General features: G+C 29.2%; 2 protein-coding genes and 1 long non-coding RNA gene across 3 annotated transcripts; all 3 read left to right on the top strand.

Annotated features, from left to right (window-relative positions):
- The first annotated feature begins 178 nt into the window (after positions 1-178).
- LOC128392803 (uncharacterized) lies at positions 179-2066 on the top strand. Its single transcript, XR_008326036.1, has 4 exons — positions 179-573; positions 788-816; positions 947-1174; positions 1524-2066. It is a non-coding gene; the product is annotated as an uncharacterized LOC128392803 (long non-coding RNA).
- Positions 2067-4222: 2156 nt separating this feature from the next.
- Positions 4223-6434, top strand: LOC128392800 (mothers against decapentaplegic homolog 6-like). Its single transcript, XM_053352878.1, has one exon. It carries the CDS (start codon positions 5317-5319, stop codon positions 5992-5994), a length of 678 nt encoding a protein of 225 aa, XP_053208853.1. The 5' UTR covers positions 4223-5316; the 3' UTR covers positions 5995-6434.
- A 644-nt stretch (positions 6435-7078) lies between these two features.
- Positions 7079-17783, top strand: LOC128392793 (lethal(2)neighbour of Tid protein-like). The gene is made up of 8 exons (XM_053352873.1): positions 7079-7369; positions 7650-7897; positions 8421-8581; positions 12570-12690; positions 14863-15059; positions 15590-15693; positions 16839-16974; positions 17215-17783. The coding sequence occupies exons 1-8, from the start codon at positions 7183-7185 to the stop codon at positions 17348-17350; spliced, it is 1290 nt and encodes a 429-aa protein (XP_053208848.1). The 5' UTR covers positions 7079-7182; the 3' UTR covers positions 17351-17783.
- The last annotated feature ends 776 nt before the right edge of the window (positions 17784-18559 follow it).

The raw sequence follows: 18559 nt of genomic DNA, 5'->3' as shown, positions 1-18559 counted from the left end.
TGGATCTTGACACGTATTAACCTTTTCTCCTTTGTCTCTGTAGCTTTTTTTTTCTCTCTCTCAGTTTTATCTTCTCTTAGCTTATCACCATCATCATCTTCTCAATTCCCATCTTACAGATTTAACATAATTTAAGAGTTTATTTCAATTGTAAAGTTCATTCACCATGGGAAAAAATCTTATTCTTATTCTGACTCGTCTTCGCTTTTTTTTTCTCCATTTTCTCTCTTTCTTAAAATATCTTCTCTTTTTTTTCTCTTCTCTTCTATTCTACCTGTGCTTCTTTATCATCATCATCATACAACAGGAACATCAAGGGCATCATCATCATCATCATCTTCTTCTTCTTCATGATCCTCGTCGTTCTGTTGACTGAACAATTCACAATCCAACCTGGAAATTTTCATCTGTGTCTTTTCGTTACCTTTTCATGGTTCCCTGAACTGGTAACAACCGGTAGTAATAGTTGTTGTTAGAAATGATCAAGTTCAAGTGCTGGTAGTAATTTTGGTGATTCCTATTGCTTTTGTTGTTGCTTTTATAACACAACAGGTAGGATAAAAAAGGCTTCAGGTATTTTAAAGTAGATTCTTCTTCTCTTTTTTTAGAAAAAAAAAGATATAAAAGAAGATTCTGAAAAATGATTTCATGTTGAAAATAGTTTCAAGATATTGTGTTGTTGATTCTGTAATTCTTTTGTTCTCAATCTTTCTCTTTCTCTCTCTCTCTCTCTCTCTCTCTCTCTCTCTCTCTCTCTAATATACTAACTCACCAACTATTACTACAGAATTCATGTTAACAGAAGGATAACAAAAGGTAAAGGTAGATGAGTTAAAAAAATTCTACTTTAAAAATGAGTTTGGAAGAAAAAGTTGAAAGAAAATTTGAACTCTAAAAAGTAATTTCTATTTGTATACATGATAAATTTTTCTCTTCGTAATTACAGTGTGATTTATCCTGAGGTTTTCTTTTTCTTGCTTGTTAATTGCTGATGGTGTTCAGATTTTCCCCATCATCGTATTACCTGAACATTTAAGAGAAACATTTCCGATTCATGGTTAGATGTTCCTATTATGTTCAGTCATCAATTTCTTTCTCTCTCTCTCTCTCTCTCTTTCTCTCTCACAAAGGTACATATTTAGTAGTAGGATGATGTCCAATTACAGTTACTAAGGTGGGTACATAAAATAATTCATGATAATAGTTAGGAATCAACGGTGAGCTTTTTTTTTCCTACAAAACTTGAGTATAAACTTTAAGCCTCTTTTATCCTCCGATGAAACCGGAAGGTCATTTTCCGGTTTTTCTGGTTCTCTGATTCTCTTTTTCCATGAATGTACCATGAACCTTTTCCCATTCACCTCTTTTACTTTTGTGTTTAATAAACACAAATTGAAAAGGAACCAGAAAATTCAAGGGAAATAGACGGATGAAGAGAGAGAGAGAGAGAGAATATTTTTCATTAACCAGCGAATTTCTGCCAATCATCTAAACAACTATTATCTTATATGTTCTTTTTCCAGGATAGTTCATGGATAGAGAGCATGATGGTTTCATTATGATAATTAGACGTTTGTTGTTATTACTCAAATCGGCACATGAAGAGATTGTTATGTAATCTTGTTTAGTTGAAAAGCTTTTCCTTCCTAAGAATTCAAGGAATCAAATCAATACACTTGAGGAGAATGTTGGCAAATCCATTATATTCAATTTCTCTTGGTTGGTTGATTGATTGATCGTCGATACAGATGAACCAGATTAATCTTCTTTCTTACAATACAGTTAATCACCTAAAGAAAAAAAAAGATTTACAATTAAACCTAATCCAAAATGGAAGAAGAGACAAAGAAAACAACGATCATTCCAATAGATTGCATGAGAGAAAAACCTCCAAAAGGAAAGAGTTAAAATACAAAAAGAATACAAATCAATTCCATCTAATCAACACTGAAAACTAATCAATGAATATTTGATAATCAAAGAAAAACAATAATCACAAACCTTTAGAAATCAAAACAAATCAAGAAACAAGAAAAAAATCAAAAGCTCAAATTAATTTGAAGAAAAAAAGACTTCATCCCATTTAACTTATTCTTTGCAACAAAAAATCTTTGTAAAAAATGCTGATTAATTGAGAAGAATCTAAATTGGATAAAATTAAAAAAAAACAGAAAAACAATTAACAATCACAATTAGTAAACAATTAAATTCCCTTGGATTTGTTTTCGTTTTTTCAACTATGTGCTGCCATCTGTTGTTCTATTTACCAATTGATTTAAATTCTTTTCTATTTTTAATCCAAGTGAATCATCATTTTCTAGACACTAATTGATTGTTAATAATCATCATTAGTTAATTAGGAATTTCCGTCCTTGACTAATATTTAAAGTTATTCTCATTGTTGAATAATTTCTATGGATTGTTCAACAATTGGCTCAACTTTCTTTCCATTTACTTGTGTGTTTTTCATTCCTAATTTCTGACATTCATCTTGTCAACAAGTTTGAATTTTTCTCTTTTTCTGTTATGTATCCATTTCTTGTATTAATTAACTTGATCCCTTTTCTTTGATTATGTGCTTTCTTTAAATCGTGTTCATTGATTGTTCCACTTAAACGGTTGACGGTTGATCTATATTCAATTCCAAAGGCCTTTTTATCCTTATTCTTTATCCTTCCCAATTGTTTGGCTTCTTTTTAGTGTTCCAGTGTTTTCTATGTGTACCTTGGGTATTGATGTTTTCTTTTTCTCTTTTTCCTTCAATTCTTTGATTCCAATTTTCTCGTAATTGTGACAAACGATTTACGCGAATGATACTTATCATTTATGTATAGATATATATGCCTTTTGTTGTCACAATCAATATGATAATCATTGTTTCCACTCTATTTACATTGATTAAAATAGATCGTAGACATTGATTACAAGTGAAAATTTTCTAGAAAATCATCAGATGACTAAATCAACTTATTCTTCTTGTTTCAATCAGAAAAAAAATACAAGATAAAAATCCGAGATTTACATCATTCATGTGAGTGATTAGTGTGTCTCACTGTCTCCTTACACCGAGAAGATAAAAAAAAAAGCCAAAGAAAAATGGATAAATTGCAAATAGAAAAGAGAATCTTGTAAGTCTGCAATGAAAAAGAAAAAGAGAACAAAATATTATAAAAATATTATAAAAATGTAATTTTAAAGAAAACCAACAAGTAGAGAAGAGACATGATGAAAAAAATTCGAAAAGAAAAGTAACTGTAACAGAGAATTGGAAATTCATATGGAGAAGAGGAGAAAAACTTCCACAAAAAGTTGAGGTAAACAAATAAATAGAAAAGAATAGAAAAAAACAAGAAGTTTGCAGACAGAAAATCAACAAACAGTAAATAGAAAGAGAGAGAGAGAGAGAGAGAGAGAGGGAGGGAGGGAGGGAGAAAAAATGAATGAGGAAGAGCGAAGATAATCGGGAGAGGAGAACGAGTGAGAATTTAAATAGACAACAATAGTTGGATACCTTGTATGTTATTTCCTTTTGATATTGAAAATATGATAACAATATAATCATCATCTCCATTCATCGAACAGTAATAATGAGAGAGAAGAAAAAAAAAATTCAATCGAAACTGTTTACTGAGCTAAACTGTTGCTGGAGTAGATCAAATGTCCACTCCCTCCTCCTCCTCCTTGTGCGATGATGATAATGACACGGCGAGACTTTCACGGTCAATGAAAAAATTATTACTTTTCTGTCTCTATCTGTCTGTCTCTTTCTCTCTCCTTCATCTTCTAGCCTAAGGGGAGGTTGTAAACAACATTTTAAATTGTGAGCACAAAATGTTAATTGTTTAGTAGATTAGTGGTTGGGGAGTTTTTTTTATACTGGAAAACATGTTCAAAGGTCAGATTGGAAAAGTTTAATTGTTGTTTTTGGACACAATCCATTTTGTATTTACTTGATTGGTTCTTGTCTGTGTCCTGTTTGGTTGTCAAATATTGAATCAACTTGAAAAGTTCAAGAGAGAGAGAGAGAGACAGAGAGTAACTATGGTGAGTAGTTTGTTAACAACAATTAAAATTGATCTCGTTTTCACTTTGGCTTCTGGACATGATTTTATATCAAGTAGGAGGAGGAAGATGAGAAGAGCCTCTGAACTTGCTTTAGATAACAAGTTCTGGTAATAACATTCAACAAGAACAAAAGACACAATAGAAAAAAATATAATAATAGTCTACAAGAATCGTTGCTAAAAAATTTACACAGGTAAAAGCACAAGACAATGTAAGAGGAAGAGAGGGAGAGGGAGAAAGAGGGAGAAAGATTTGGTAAGTGTAGTGAGAGTGAGAAAGGAAAATCAATTTATGTGAATCACTGAATACAAGAAGATGAAGAAAATAGCAGGGGAGAAGAAGATGAGAAATCGTTAATTATGATAAAAGCACAATAATATTGTGATTATGATGATAGAGAGGGAGAGAGTGAGAGAGTGAGAGAGACGAAAGAAAAGAAGAAAAAAAATCGAGACAAAGATAAAAGAGATACACAGAGGGAGAGAGAGGGAGAAATGAATTTTCATCAATCAGTCATAAGAAAACTTACAATTTTCTTTTCTCTGTTTCTCTTTTTCTTTTCTCATCAAACAATATGGATAAAAATGATGTTGATACCTTCGTAATTGATGTCAATCAAAAAATCAATCAGCAATTAACGAAAAGAGAGAAAAGCTAAAAATTAAATGAAACGTAAAGAAGAGAAATCATAACCCAGACGAAGAGAAAAAAAAATTTCTATTCTAACATAAGTTTTCGTAGAAATAGATTGGCTATTTTAAGAGAAGAAACAGACAAGGGGGAATAATTTGTTCCCTTTTCGGTTTTCTTTCTGTCTAGACTTTTGATGTAGACAGAAGGAGACAGATAATATCTCTCTCGCTCTTCTTTTTTTTATCATCTTCTCTCTCTCTCTCTCTTTCCCTTTCTCTCTCCTGTTTTTTTTCTTCTCCTTCTTGTGCTTCATCATTTCATTTCTCGTCGTCCTCATCAACAACAACATCAAAGCGACGACGACAGAGTAACAACAATATACTAACATCTCTCGTCTCTTTCACTGCTTTTGATATTTATTTACTTCTTTTGCTTCTGTTGATCATCATCACCATCGCCATCATCAGTTTTCAATAGCTTTCAACAGCTATAACCATTTTTCCATCAATGTTTTCATTAGTTTCATGAATTGGTTCTGTTTTTCTATTCTATTTTTCTTCCATCTCTCTCTCTCTCTCACTCTAATCAACCTTTTAACACGTTCATCATTTTTTACATATGTTCACTCTACTCTGTTCATCGATGGTCAAATCATTGGACTCTTTGACAACCATAATAACTACTACAACATCAAGGAGTAACAGTAGTAGTAGTATTGTAAAGGAAAGATCATCAACAACTGAATCATCATCATCATATCCAGAATCCGAGATTTCATCTTCACATTGGTGTATCCTTGCTTATTGGGAATTAAAATCACGAGTTGGTCGTTTATTTCCTGTTTCCAATGAACGTATTGATATTTTTAACGATTGTCCAAAAGGGAATGGCCTTTATCTAGGATATTTTCCGCTCCATCATATTGATCATAATAGTGGTAAAATTGGTAAAACACGAGCCAAAATTGGTAATGGTATAAGAATAATTCGAAAAGGTTCATCGGTTTACGTTTATAACAGATCTGATTATCCAATATTCCTCAATTCGGCGACCTTATGTCCACCAAATTCTCGTCGTCCAACAATATTTAAAATTCTACCTGGTTACTCGATCAAAGCATTCGATTATGATGTTGCCCTCAAGAACACTCTCTATCCCTTTAGATCTGAGAAAGATGGTCCCATTGACCTGTATTCCATTAGGATAAGTTTTGTCAAAGGATGGGGACCAAATTATTCTAGACAAACGATAACATCATGTCCATGCTGGTTAGAAGTACTATTTATGCATAGATGAGGGTATAAATATCTAGATCATCATTTCAACTCATACCAATCTCAACATGATCAATATAAACACCGTCATCATCACCATCATATATACATAATCAACAACAACAACAACAACATCTACAAATGAGACCAGGATAAAGCCAGGAAAGCGAAAGAATTGATTGATAGATTGTTCAATTAACCTGGAGAAAAAGTGAGAGAGAGAGAGAGGACGAAAGCAAAAGAAATGAACAAAAGAAAGACAAGAAAAAAAAGATTAACAGATTAATAGATTGATTAATTTAACCGGAAAATCTATCACACATCAACAATATCAATCGTCTACTTTGTGAATACATAAGTTATAAAATATTGGTGTCAAACTCATTTTATTTGACTGTATAAATATTGTACATACACACACACACACTCTAAACATACAAATATATATACATAAAAATACAATACCGGGTGTACAGTTAAATGTATTAATAGAAGGACACTAAAGGTAAACAATTAATCGGCATTAATGATGAAAGTGGAAAAAGTTCAAATGAGACTTTCTCTCTTTCTCTCTCTCTTTTCCTTCATCAGAGTGACCGAACAAAAATTGTTTTCCTTTACACTTACATGGTAAATTTACATTTACACCCTGTAGATATATAAACACACAACATAATGATAATAAAACAAACTTTCTTTTTTGTTCAAGGTTATGAAGAGATCGGTAAAGCGTGAAGAATCAAGAATCAGAATGAAATTTCAATTCTACTACAGAATATTCTGTAGAAAGAGAATTAAAAAGAAAGAAAAATAGAAAGAAGAGAAAAAAGAATTAAAAAAAAAATTCTATTCGAAAATATAAACAAAAAAGAGAACCTGAACATTTGATAGAACATTTAACTTCTAATTACGAACCTTTAATCATTTAACAATGAACATGAAGTGTTATCCACCGGTGGGTACACATGATTAATTAAACAATTTCTTGGTCACTTAATTGTCTCAAAGTAATTAGTTAATTGTACTTGATAGATGGCAGAGTAACCGTTAAGTGGAAAATGGAAAACAACTCCACCTATTGGAAGTTTTAGAAAAGAATTCAAGTTCCATCAGCTGGAAAATCCAATGTCATGTGTTTTTCTTTGATTTAATTGTTGGTTTGGTTAATTGTTTTGGAGAATTTGATTTAATTGTTAGCAGGATAGAAAACATGTCTCGGAAAGTGATTAAATCTTCTCGGAGTAGATTAACTCGACTATTTGATTCTCTTAAACCAGAAAATTTAATCTCAACATTAATCGGTTTATTTACTGATGTTTCTTATATTCCGGTAATTTGTTTTCTTTTAATTGTCTTTGAATTAGCTCTTAATTTGTTAATTGTTCAACGTGTTAAATGTAAGTATAGTGTTTTTTTTATCTTCTTCTCACAATTGTGAGACTTATATTGTTGTCTCAAAGATTTTCCCTCCATCTTTAAAAAATCTTCATGAAGATGATTTAATGTTTTCTCATGTTTAACTTTTTATTTCCTTTTCTCTTCTCGCCTTAATTCCCTAATTCCTTTTTAAATTAATCCGTTATTAAGATTAAGCTTTTGTCTATTCTTTTGTTTTTTATATTCTGTTCTCATATTCTTTTATTTTATTTTCTATTGTTTTCTTTTTCGTTTCATAAGACACCGAGATTGATTGGAGTACATACATGCAACAGGTTAGATGTTTTCTCAATGGAACTTTGGATTATAATAATATTTCAGGTGATACTGGACCGATTGTTTATCCTGCCGGTCATTTATATGTCTACACATTGTTATACTTTCTTACTGGTCAAGGAAAATCAATTCAGCTTGGTCAATATTTTTTCATTCTTTTATACCTGTTCAACTTAATTGCTGTTTTTAATATTTACAATCGGGTTCGCAAGGTACTGAGACATTCAAATTCCCTCAACGAAAACAAGATCAACAAACATTTACACAGATCATTTGGTGAATTCATTTTCTGCTGAGAAATCAAGAAACATCATCAGAATTATCAATACATTGATTGTTGATTCTGCAAATATAACAGAGATGTCGCAATGTTGCTCACAAAAAGATTTCCTCTTAGTAAATTTTGTTTAAATTGTAACGGTACTGTTGCAATACACTGATCGTTGATATAATTAACTTGTTAATTTCGATCAATACTATTCGGTATTTGAGGCCAAATCTAAATGGTGGATTCTTATTATAGTAAACAGGATATGGAGAGATTATCTCTTTGTTTATCTGATTGTTTACCTTTGATTGAGATTTCCGACATTGCACTTGATTGACAGATGAATGCTAATTGTTTTCTTTTCCTTTCTAATTTATTCCAATTTTTTTCTCACTCTCCCTCCTGTTTATTGTTCCATTTTCTTAATCTCTATCTAATCTAATTACATTTCATCATTTTCCATTCAGGTTCCTCCATATGTTCTGATGATGATGTGTCTCACTTCATATCGTATTCACTCAATTTACTCATTACGATTGTTTAACGATCCAGTGGCCATGTTTGCTCTCTATTTATCTGTTAATTTAATTCTATCAAAACATTGGAAATCAGCGGCATTACTGTTCAGGTTAGTCTTTCAATGTTTTTCCATGATAATCATTCCCTGAATTCATTGATCAGAGACAATGAGAGAGTTTCAATATTTGTCAATCTATTTGTTACTGAAACAATTTCAAAACTAATTGTTCATATTGCAGTAGTAATATTTTTATCTATTCAAGACTTGTGATCACCATGAGAATCAACGATTGACTTATTCATAATTAACTTTGATTCTCCCAATATGACAATTAATTTTTCGCCAAGAATAGATCTCATCATTCATCAGATTGTAAGTGATAAAATTGTGAGATAATCTTAATTTAGGTTCAAATTCATACTTCTTATTTGCCATCAATTTAAAGTTGATTGAGTATCATGATTCAGGGCAACTTAAAAATATCACCTTAAAAATTGATCCAATTACATTTTCATACTGATATTTATCACTTTAGACAATAATTATCAAAAATTGAAGCCTATTATCATCAATAAAGGTTACAGTTAGTAGATAATATAATTCATAGACTTTTTTTCACAATCAGTAACGATTAAGAATATTGTATCATTAATATTATTTATCAGAATTATATTATAGGGAATCTCAATCTATCTACAGGTAATTTTCTTGTAAAGCTTGATTCTTGTTACAACTACAATTACATTTTCTTTCTGACAATCATGATGGACAATCAATCTAATCTTATAATCTAGAATTAACCAATTGTTGCTCAATTAATTTCCCAAATGAATTAAAGATTATCTTTCCACATCCAAGTAAACAGAGTATTTTGATGATGGACTCATTTTCTGTCTCCTTAAAGGTATCAAATTTAAGGCCAGAAACTGAGGCCATCCAATTGCGTGTTAATAATTAAGCTACACGAACAGAGAAAGTTGAAAGATGAAGAGAAAGAGAGAGAGAGAGAGAGAGAGAGAGAGAGAGAGAGAGAGAGAGAGAGAGAGAGAGAGAGAGAGATAAAGTCGATTAAAATGTCAATCGAATACTAGAAAGAACAAGTAACTTAAGTAGTTGACAGATTAGAATTAAGTATCAATTACTTAATAATTTAGTAACAATTAGAAAGTATATTCAACTCTAGAGAATAAGATTTAGTTGAAAAAATGAAGAAAAGGTTTAACATTTACTTCCGAGAGAAATTTTCTTCTATTATCTTATTAACTATAAATCATTTTCCATTCAGCTTCTCGAATTTGTTCAATTCTCATTAAGAATTAACTTCTAAATTAAACATTAGACTTTTACCTGTTTCGATTTTTCTTTTTCTACTATCGTCATAATCTTTTATTGGAAGATCCTTTTTCTCCATGTTAACCTGAAGCCCACGCAATTATCATCTTACAATCATCTTATTCCTTGATCATCTCTACAATTCGAATCAGCTAATCTTCTATTTCTTATTATTGATTGTTGTTTTTTCCTATTCTTTTCTACCATGAGCACATCTTACATCACTTTATTGTTAGATAATTGAACTAATTTGTCAATAATAACAAGAGATCCAATTAATTAGCTCAATAATTGACCTTCCAGGTTGTAATTTGTTTTTTTCCCTCCTTTTCCATTCATGATTAACAACCGCCTTGTAATGAAATCAACACTCTTAATCAACTTACCTCGTGTTTTAATTATGATGTTCAACATGTTTGATTATTCATCTAATCATTTCATTCAACGTGAAAATTTAAAAGTTGTTATAAAGATAATTAGCTAAGATTATAATTTGTTATTGTTTTACATCTTGACTAATTGTTATAATAATGAGGAATTTCAATCAATTGGATTATTATTCATTTTTTATTAAATATCCTAACTAATTTAAGTACAGTAGGGAGCATAAAATGACAATTTTGGTTTACTTTTTGTCTTTTTTGTTAATTTGAAAAAATTAGAATCCTGATATTTCAATTGTTTGCAATTAAATTATCCCGAAATTATGTTAAGTTAACTATTTATCGGTTAATTTTGGCGCAAATTAGATCAAAACTTTTACTTAAATCAAGAATTATTTCTAAATTGATTCTAAACAACTAAAGTGGACTAAAGGCTTTTTTTTGGAGGATATTTCGAGTAGTATTCAAAGGCCAAATGTAATTACTCTGGTTACTAATTAGTATCCATTATCGAATCCTTAATTGTAACAATTGATTCATTGAAATTTCCATTTAATCAGCTGAGTATTCAACATGAAATCTTATGGACTGTAATTGCCATTTTTTATGCTTCCTTCCTGTAGATCAAGATAATCAGATTTTGCTTTGATAATCTCATTTGGTATTAATCACCGATGGCATTTATCTTGGATTTAATTTCATTTTAAATTGTGTTATATTATATGTATTGGATTCTAATCATTTATTATTAATCCTCTTTCTCAGTTGTTTAAGTAGCTAATCATCATCAATCTTTCAAAGGTAAATAATTAGCTGGACACTCACAAACCACTTAGTTACTTAATTGTTAATCCAGTTAACCTAGATTGTTAAGATGAATTAGCTAAATCTTAATTTAATATCACCATTTTAACGGCTCGTATTTTAATCACCTTATATCCAATTATCATTTACGATTTTTACGATAATTATTAAGCCCAGATAATCAACTAATTATAATACCAGCTCTCTTTTTGATTATATAACTACAATGAAATTAAATCAAGGTTAATTAGTGAAAGAGTTAAAGTTACACAAAGAAAAAAGTAATTGGATTGATTACCTGGAATTCAATTGTTAATGATGTATTCAAATCTAAATCGACGATTATCCAATAATAGTATAAATAGTTGATGATTAAGGATAAATCCGAATGGAATGTAATTCTATTATCATCTTTAATCATCCTCATCATTATCATTCTTAATGATAAATTACTATTTCCCTGGAAACTTTATCATCTAATAAGCTTTCAAATAATCAATTCCAATTGAATCTCATTGTCTAATTTTCTCACATTTCAAATGACAATTAAATCCAATTCATTTTTAATCTCTTTAACTTTCTAATAATCTTTTTTTCTTCACCTTTAATATTAATCTTAATTCCATCATCTTATCTGATTTTTTCCTTTTCTTCTCACCATTTACTGTTTAATTCCTCATCTTTCATCAGGAAAAAAGTTAATTGAATCAACAGAATTATAAATTTCTCGTTATTTTTATAAAAGTCCAATAATCAAGGTACTTAGAACGGTGAAAAACAATCAGATTAAGTTTTGGGTTAATCCGTTGAGAGATTATCATTATTACACTGGGAGGTGATTGGAGTTATTAAATCCATTATTAAGTCAAAAGGATTTAAATTGTTGTAAAAGAAAGAGTTTGAAAAGTGATTAACGATAAAAAGATAAACAATTAAACCCTAACGATAATCACTCTGATTTATTATTGATTATTGGCTAATTGTTGTTGCTAATCATTTAGGTTTTAACATGCATTGATTTTGTAATTTTCAGTGAAATCAAATTGATTGAAAGTGATTAGCATAACAATTAAAAAATGAATGAAACATTCTTGATTAAATAGTTGATTGTGTTTATGTGTTCTCCTTAATTGAATTGAATCTTAATTATCGCTATTAACCAGATATCATTATAATTTTTTTCTTCAACAATTTAATCAAATGTTTGTCTTTAATATAATTTTGTGCGATTCGTTAATTTTAATTGTTACGATATTTAAACAACTATTACTGATTCTTTTAATGGTTATAATTTTTGTCTGTATTTAAATTGCATCAGTTAATTGTAAGAATTTTCAACAATTAATATCAATGTTTACTAATTACAAAAAAATTCACAATACTGTTAATCATTTGGTTAATTTACTTTACAATTAACGGTTCAATCAACATACAAAATAAGGCAAAAGGGTTGAAAAATAACTCATCTGATATTGAATGTGAACTCAAATGGACAATGTCCAGTAGGGAAAATTATACAAGTCTATCTTCATTTATCATCATTTTTCTCTCTCTCTCTTTCTCTTTCTCACCTTTAGCATTGGAGTTTCCATTAAAATGAATATCTTATTATTTGCTCCTGGTCTTTTGATTACATTTCTCGAGGAAACTGGTCCTTATAATACACTTAAATACTTGAGTATTTGTGCCTTTACTCAGGTAAGAGCTAAAAGTATCATCGTTTTTATAATATGTTAACATTTTGCTTAGATTACAGTGTAAATTTATCATCTTTCATCATCTTCCATCCGAGGTTATGATAATATTGATGATAAATATAATCAACTGATCAACTTAACCATCTGAAACTGATGTTACCTGCAACATGTATTGATGAGTTGATTGTTTTTCAGTTTATTATGATAAAAATGATGAGATATGAGATAGGATGATGACGATGAAGATGAAGATGACCAATACTCTGATGCTCCAACAGAGCCTCTAGCTTTTCATATTAATCATCAACTTTTACCAATATGGTTTTTCATGAGAAGATCAATTTCAATCTCATGAGATTCAAGTTGAATATCACTCACCTTATACTTGAATCAATATACACTTATTGATGTTGATACAAAGTTTATCTTCATCTCTTTATTATTTAATTTTCGTTATCATCATCATTAGATGATTAAAATAATATCATTTATTGAAAAGATACTGACCTTTATTTATCTTTACCAATTTGTATCTACCTGGAAAAGTTTTACTAGCTCTGAGAAAATTGTCCCCAAATGATTATTAATAATAACCAATGTCAAGAGAATCAGTCATTCCTGGTCAATAATAACAACATCTCTTGATAATCATGATTAGAACCGGAAATTGTCATTATCTTTCACCATTTTACTTGATGATGAAAAACGATTTCATTTGAATTTCATGTATCTCCTCATGTTATCATGGTGTTTACACATATTCCTTATTATTTTTCTCAAGATTCCAATTCTACTGAAAGATGATTGATGATCCAGAGAAGATGAACTAATAAATGTATATTAGCAGGAAAAAATTCCATATTCAAGTTCATTTGTTCTGTTGATGTTGTTGAACTTTTTTTCTTCCACCTCATTAGTATTTGAAACTTTGTCAGCACTTTCATGTTGATTCTTATGAATAAATATCTCAAAATTCTAGGAAATCGACTATACAATTTTATCCCTATAAATATCAACCGGAAATACTAACATGATCATTATTATTGTTTTTTTTTCTTTTCATTCATTTTATCTTCTTCGATTTTTCATTTTGTGAAACTTTAATCTTCTATTATCATGATTTGCTCATCTTAGGTAGAAAAGGTTAAAGAACTTTATCTTATTCATAATAAATATACTCCATTCCATTATGAAAATGCAACACTATCATCATTTAGTCCATTGGTCAAATGAACTGAATAATATGAGAATTTTTTTCATCCAGTTAACTCCCAATTCCCATGATAATTTTCACCCGATCGGAAATTTACTTGGAAATGATTATGATAATGGTGATGATGATATGTCTTGATATTCAATTCTGTAAAAAATATCACTTTTGAAGAGCTAGAAAGATAATGCTGACTGGAGGAAGAGCAAAAGTTCATTCTGAATCTATTAATACCCCCATGAATTTTTGAAAGGACGAGTTAACATGTTCTAATATTAATACAATTTTCTGTGAAAAAACAAAAGGATCAGGAAACACTAAAGTTAAAAGTATCGACTTATTAATATATTCGCAATGAATTTTTGATATTTTATCATGAAAACTTGTGAAAAACATGATGAACCTTTCGATCGTTACCTAAGTCGAGTAATTCCAAGAAACAGGTCATTTTGACGATCTTCTTTACGTTATTTTGTATCTGACTAACGGCCGTTAGTTCAAACTTATTTAATCAAATCAAATAATTAATCAAAGTTTGGTCAATCCAACGCAATTAAGACCAAAGTTAATCTGGTTTTCTAATGATCATCCTTATTAAGTTTTTCCATTCCACTTATTTGTAATTAGAAAAGTTTTTCTTTTGTAATGAGAAACAATTAATTGAAATGAAACAAGAGATTTCCAGTCTAATCATTATTTAGGTAACGTCATTGGCATTTAATTAATTTAATTAATCACATTGATTTACGGTTTGGACTAATTATTCAAATGTTGATTGCTACCTGGTTGATTAACTAATCAATCAGACATAACAACAAATGATTATTAATGTTGTTTGATAATTTATTTTGTCTAATCTGATGATTTACTCTAATCAATAAATTGGCCAATCTTAGAGTTAGTTAATTAGCTAATCTTTTATCAAATTATTTTAATTTCTTTGATTTTTTTTTCTTCTTTCAGATTTTCCTTGGATTACCTTTTCTACTGACCTACCCTGTAAATTATTTAACTCGATCATTCAATTTGGGTCGGATTTTCCTCTACAAATGGACAGTTAATTGGAGATGTATAAGTGAGACCCTGTTTCTTAATCGTAACTTTCACCTAATCCTATTGGTCTTACATGTTATCTTATTGGTGATATTTTTTGGTAAAAGGTTAGTATTTAATTGTTCATTAATCAACTAATTAACTTGGTCAGTGTTTTTTTTTGTCTTCATCTTTAGCTTTTAACCTAATTATTTACTGATTAACTTTTCCACTCAAATTTCCTATGCTGTGATTAGATAAATTGTAATCAATTGAAAGTCTATTAGCCTGATTTACTTACGGATTGTTTATCTGATAATTAAGATATAATTTCATTTATGATTATCTTAACCTCTCCCTGTGATCATGGCTTATTTATTGAACTCTTGAGTTTCCAACATTCAATTCAGTTCTAAGATTGAACTAATATATTTATAATTAAATTTCTCTGTCCACTTCCATTGAACTTCTGTCAATAATTTCACACAAATTTCATGATGAATTATTTATGTTTTCATGATAACTTTGATTCCCTGGAATTGATTGTTAAAATCTTTTCAAACTTGAACTAGAACAAGAATAGGAACAAATCATAACCCCAATAATCTTAAATTATCAATATTATCCTTAATTCTGATCTAATGGATTATCTCAACAGGTATTCATCGCTTTTGAGAAAACCTAAATTCTGGTCCAAAGTAACATTTCAGACAAGAATCAGGAACAAAATTAACTCTAATCAGGATAAATTAACGAATTCAAGTAAGTACATGGAACATTTTTCTCAATCAACAAAATTCAACCTCAATTAATTTTCCATCTCGATGCAAATCAATTGATCGACAATCATTATCATGATCTAAAAGTTAATTAACTTGTTTAAAATGTGATTTAAAATTGATTATTTGTAAACAAAATGATTTATCAACATTTTCCAACGTCAATTTTAACCACCAATTAAAATGCTCGTAGCAATTTAAAAAACAATATCTGTCAATCAGTTGATAAAGTTACAAAAATCTAATTATTAACTAAATCAAATTGGTAACAATCAAATTAAATTCACTAATATGTATCATGATAAATATAGAGAAATTAACTATTAAGCCCTAAGCTTATTTAATGATGGGTTAATTATGATCAGATTAAAAGTTAATAAATTGATTACCCGCAAGCTTTTCAAACTGATGATGATGTTAATTGAATAGGACTCAATTGAAACAATTACAATTTGATTAGTTAATCATTTGATAACAATGTTTTGTTTTCTTCATGTTTTTTAATGAAAATGATGATTACGTTGATATGAGTTATAAATTACATCCTGATTGATGACGATAATCATTAGTTAATCATTGATTGTTTATCCAAATTGAAAATGTAACCTTATTGTAAATTATTAAATCACTGATTGTGTGTTTGTTGTTTTCACAATCTGAATAATAATTGCGTTAATTTCACCATGAATTTTATAGGTAAAAGTTACAACTTTATTTTCCTATAAGAATTTAATTGTAATCAGTTAATTTCAATGTTAACCTATGTTTCAATGAGGAAGATAATCAATTTCAATAATTGGTTCCTCAATTGATAAAGACAATTGATTCAATGTGAACATATAAGTTACATGGTGATAATTTTATGTTGAGTTATCAGGTGATGTAATGCTATGAGTTTACTGAATTGACCCCCATGAACAATTTCATGATATTTTCAGAACTTTTTTTGTTTCCATTTCCAACTTTCCCTGGGAAGTTAAACTCAGTTTCAGATGAACTTTTATTTGCCCAAAATAATATCATTACAAGTTTATTGAGCTTAATTGTAATTACCAATGATAATGATTAAGAAACACACAGTTAAAACTACCTGTACATTTAACCTTATTTGATTTAATTGTGTTACAGGAATTTTATTAACATTATTTACAAGCAATTTGATTGGGATAACCGTTGCTCGATCCCTTCATTATCAATTTTATGTTTGGTATTATCATTCAATTCCCTATCTGATCTGGTCAACTAATTATTCAACAGTTTCAAAGTAAGTTAATTAACACGAATCCTTGATTATCTAACAATATTAATATCACCTGTTGTTATCACCTTTCCTGATATATGAAATGAAACTCATTTCGTTTCACTGTATTATATTAATGTGTAGATAATATGGTTTACCATGGTCATTATTTAGCTGACCAATTGTCATAAATTGTCATTGATTTTAATTTTTTTTTTCTTCTATTTTTCAATCCAAATTGATCATCTCGAATTCACCTGATAGACTTTGCTTAATGGGATTGATTGAATTGTGCTGGAACACTTATCCATCTACGATAATGAGCTGTTGGCTTCTTCATTTATCTCATATTTCTCTCATCTACTCACTTTGGAAGCAAACTAATAGATTGACATGTTAATTACGATTTGAATTGACACCATGAAAACTTATTCATGATAAATGTTAACATTAGACTGAGTTAAATGTCAATTGCAAGTGTAACTTGTCAATGTTTATTGATTGGGGTTCAACAAATAGACAAACACATCTTGTCAATGGTCAAGAATCAACAAGTTGATCAGGAATCATCTTGATTACAAACAACTTACAACAATTTAGATATAGTAAATTGTTGACAAATCTATTCATTTGCCACTTTATTCAATCAATTTATCTGAAAATATTGATAATCATCTTTGATGGATTTCACTGATTGTTTCATTTCGTTTAATCTATGTTCACAATTAAGCCATTGATTAAATTATTGTAACATTTATAACTCAATCTATTGATTTCTAATATCAACTAATCATTTACGACCAATTTGATTACATATTATAATATACAATATGTATTAATATGGGTTCATTTTTTTCATATCGTTTCAATTTCCTGTTGATTTGATATTATTTATATACTTTCGGTAATTAAATCTCAATCATGACGATAATAATATCAAAATTTAGGTCAAAACCAAAGATATGATGAAAACTAAACAACAACAACAAAGTTATTAATCTGATATAAACAAACTTTGAGATTAAAAATATTATCAACTGTTATCATGAAAGAAAATGATCAAATTACAAGAGATTGAACTTTTATCAGCATCATTTCCGTTTCCGTTTGAGTTTTGATCAATTTTCTGTCATCTTTATCATCATGATTATAATTGTAGCTTCTTTTCATCATCACCTAAATCGGAAATGTACTTTTAAATGTAACATCCCTTAACAAACCCATGGAAGAATTAAAAATCAAGTAGAAACAAAAAAAATCACCTTACTTCCGCTTTCTCAGTCTCACCTTTATCTTCATCAAAGTCATCTCACTTCTCTCTCACCTTATAATGAGGATTAAGGGTTGAAAAAGTTCATTGAAAATAATTTAACTCAAGGCTATGTAATTATCCATGTAAACTTGAGGATGATAAATCGTCATCATGATAACATAAATTTCAGGGAAAAAGTTTTTCATTATTCCGATCACAATTAGACTACATCATTTCTCATGTGATATAAACAATTAATCAATTAATTCAATTCAAGTTGACTATTCCGACCTCAGAAATGAATCAAATAAACTTTAAAACTATTTACTTTAAAATGCTGCAAACAAAACATAATTC

This window comes from Panonychus citri, unplaced genomic scaffold, assembly GCF_014898815.1.
Source record: "Panonychus citri isolate SS breed McGregor unplaced genomic scaffold, ASM1489881v1 Contig00137, whole genome shotgun sequence".
Classification (NCBI taxonomy): Eukaryota; Metazoa; Arthropoda; class Arachnida; order Trombidiformes; family Tetranychidae; genus Panonychus; species Panonychus citri.
The sequence above is the reverse complement of the archived record's forward strand: the minus strand, read 5'-3'. Positions and strand labels throughout refer to the sequence as shown.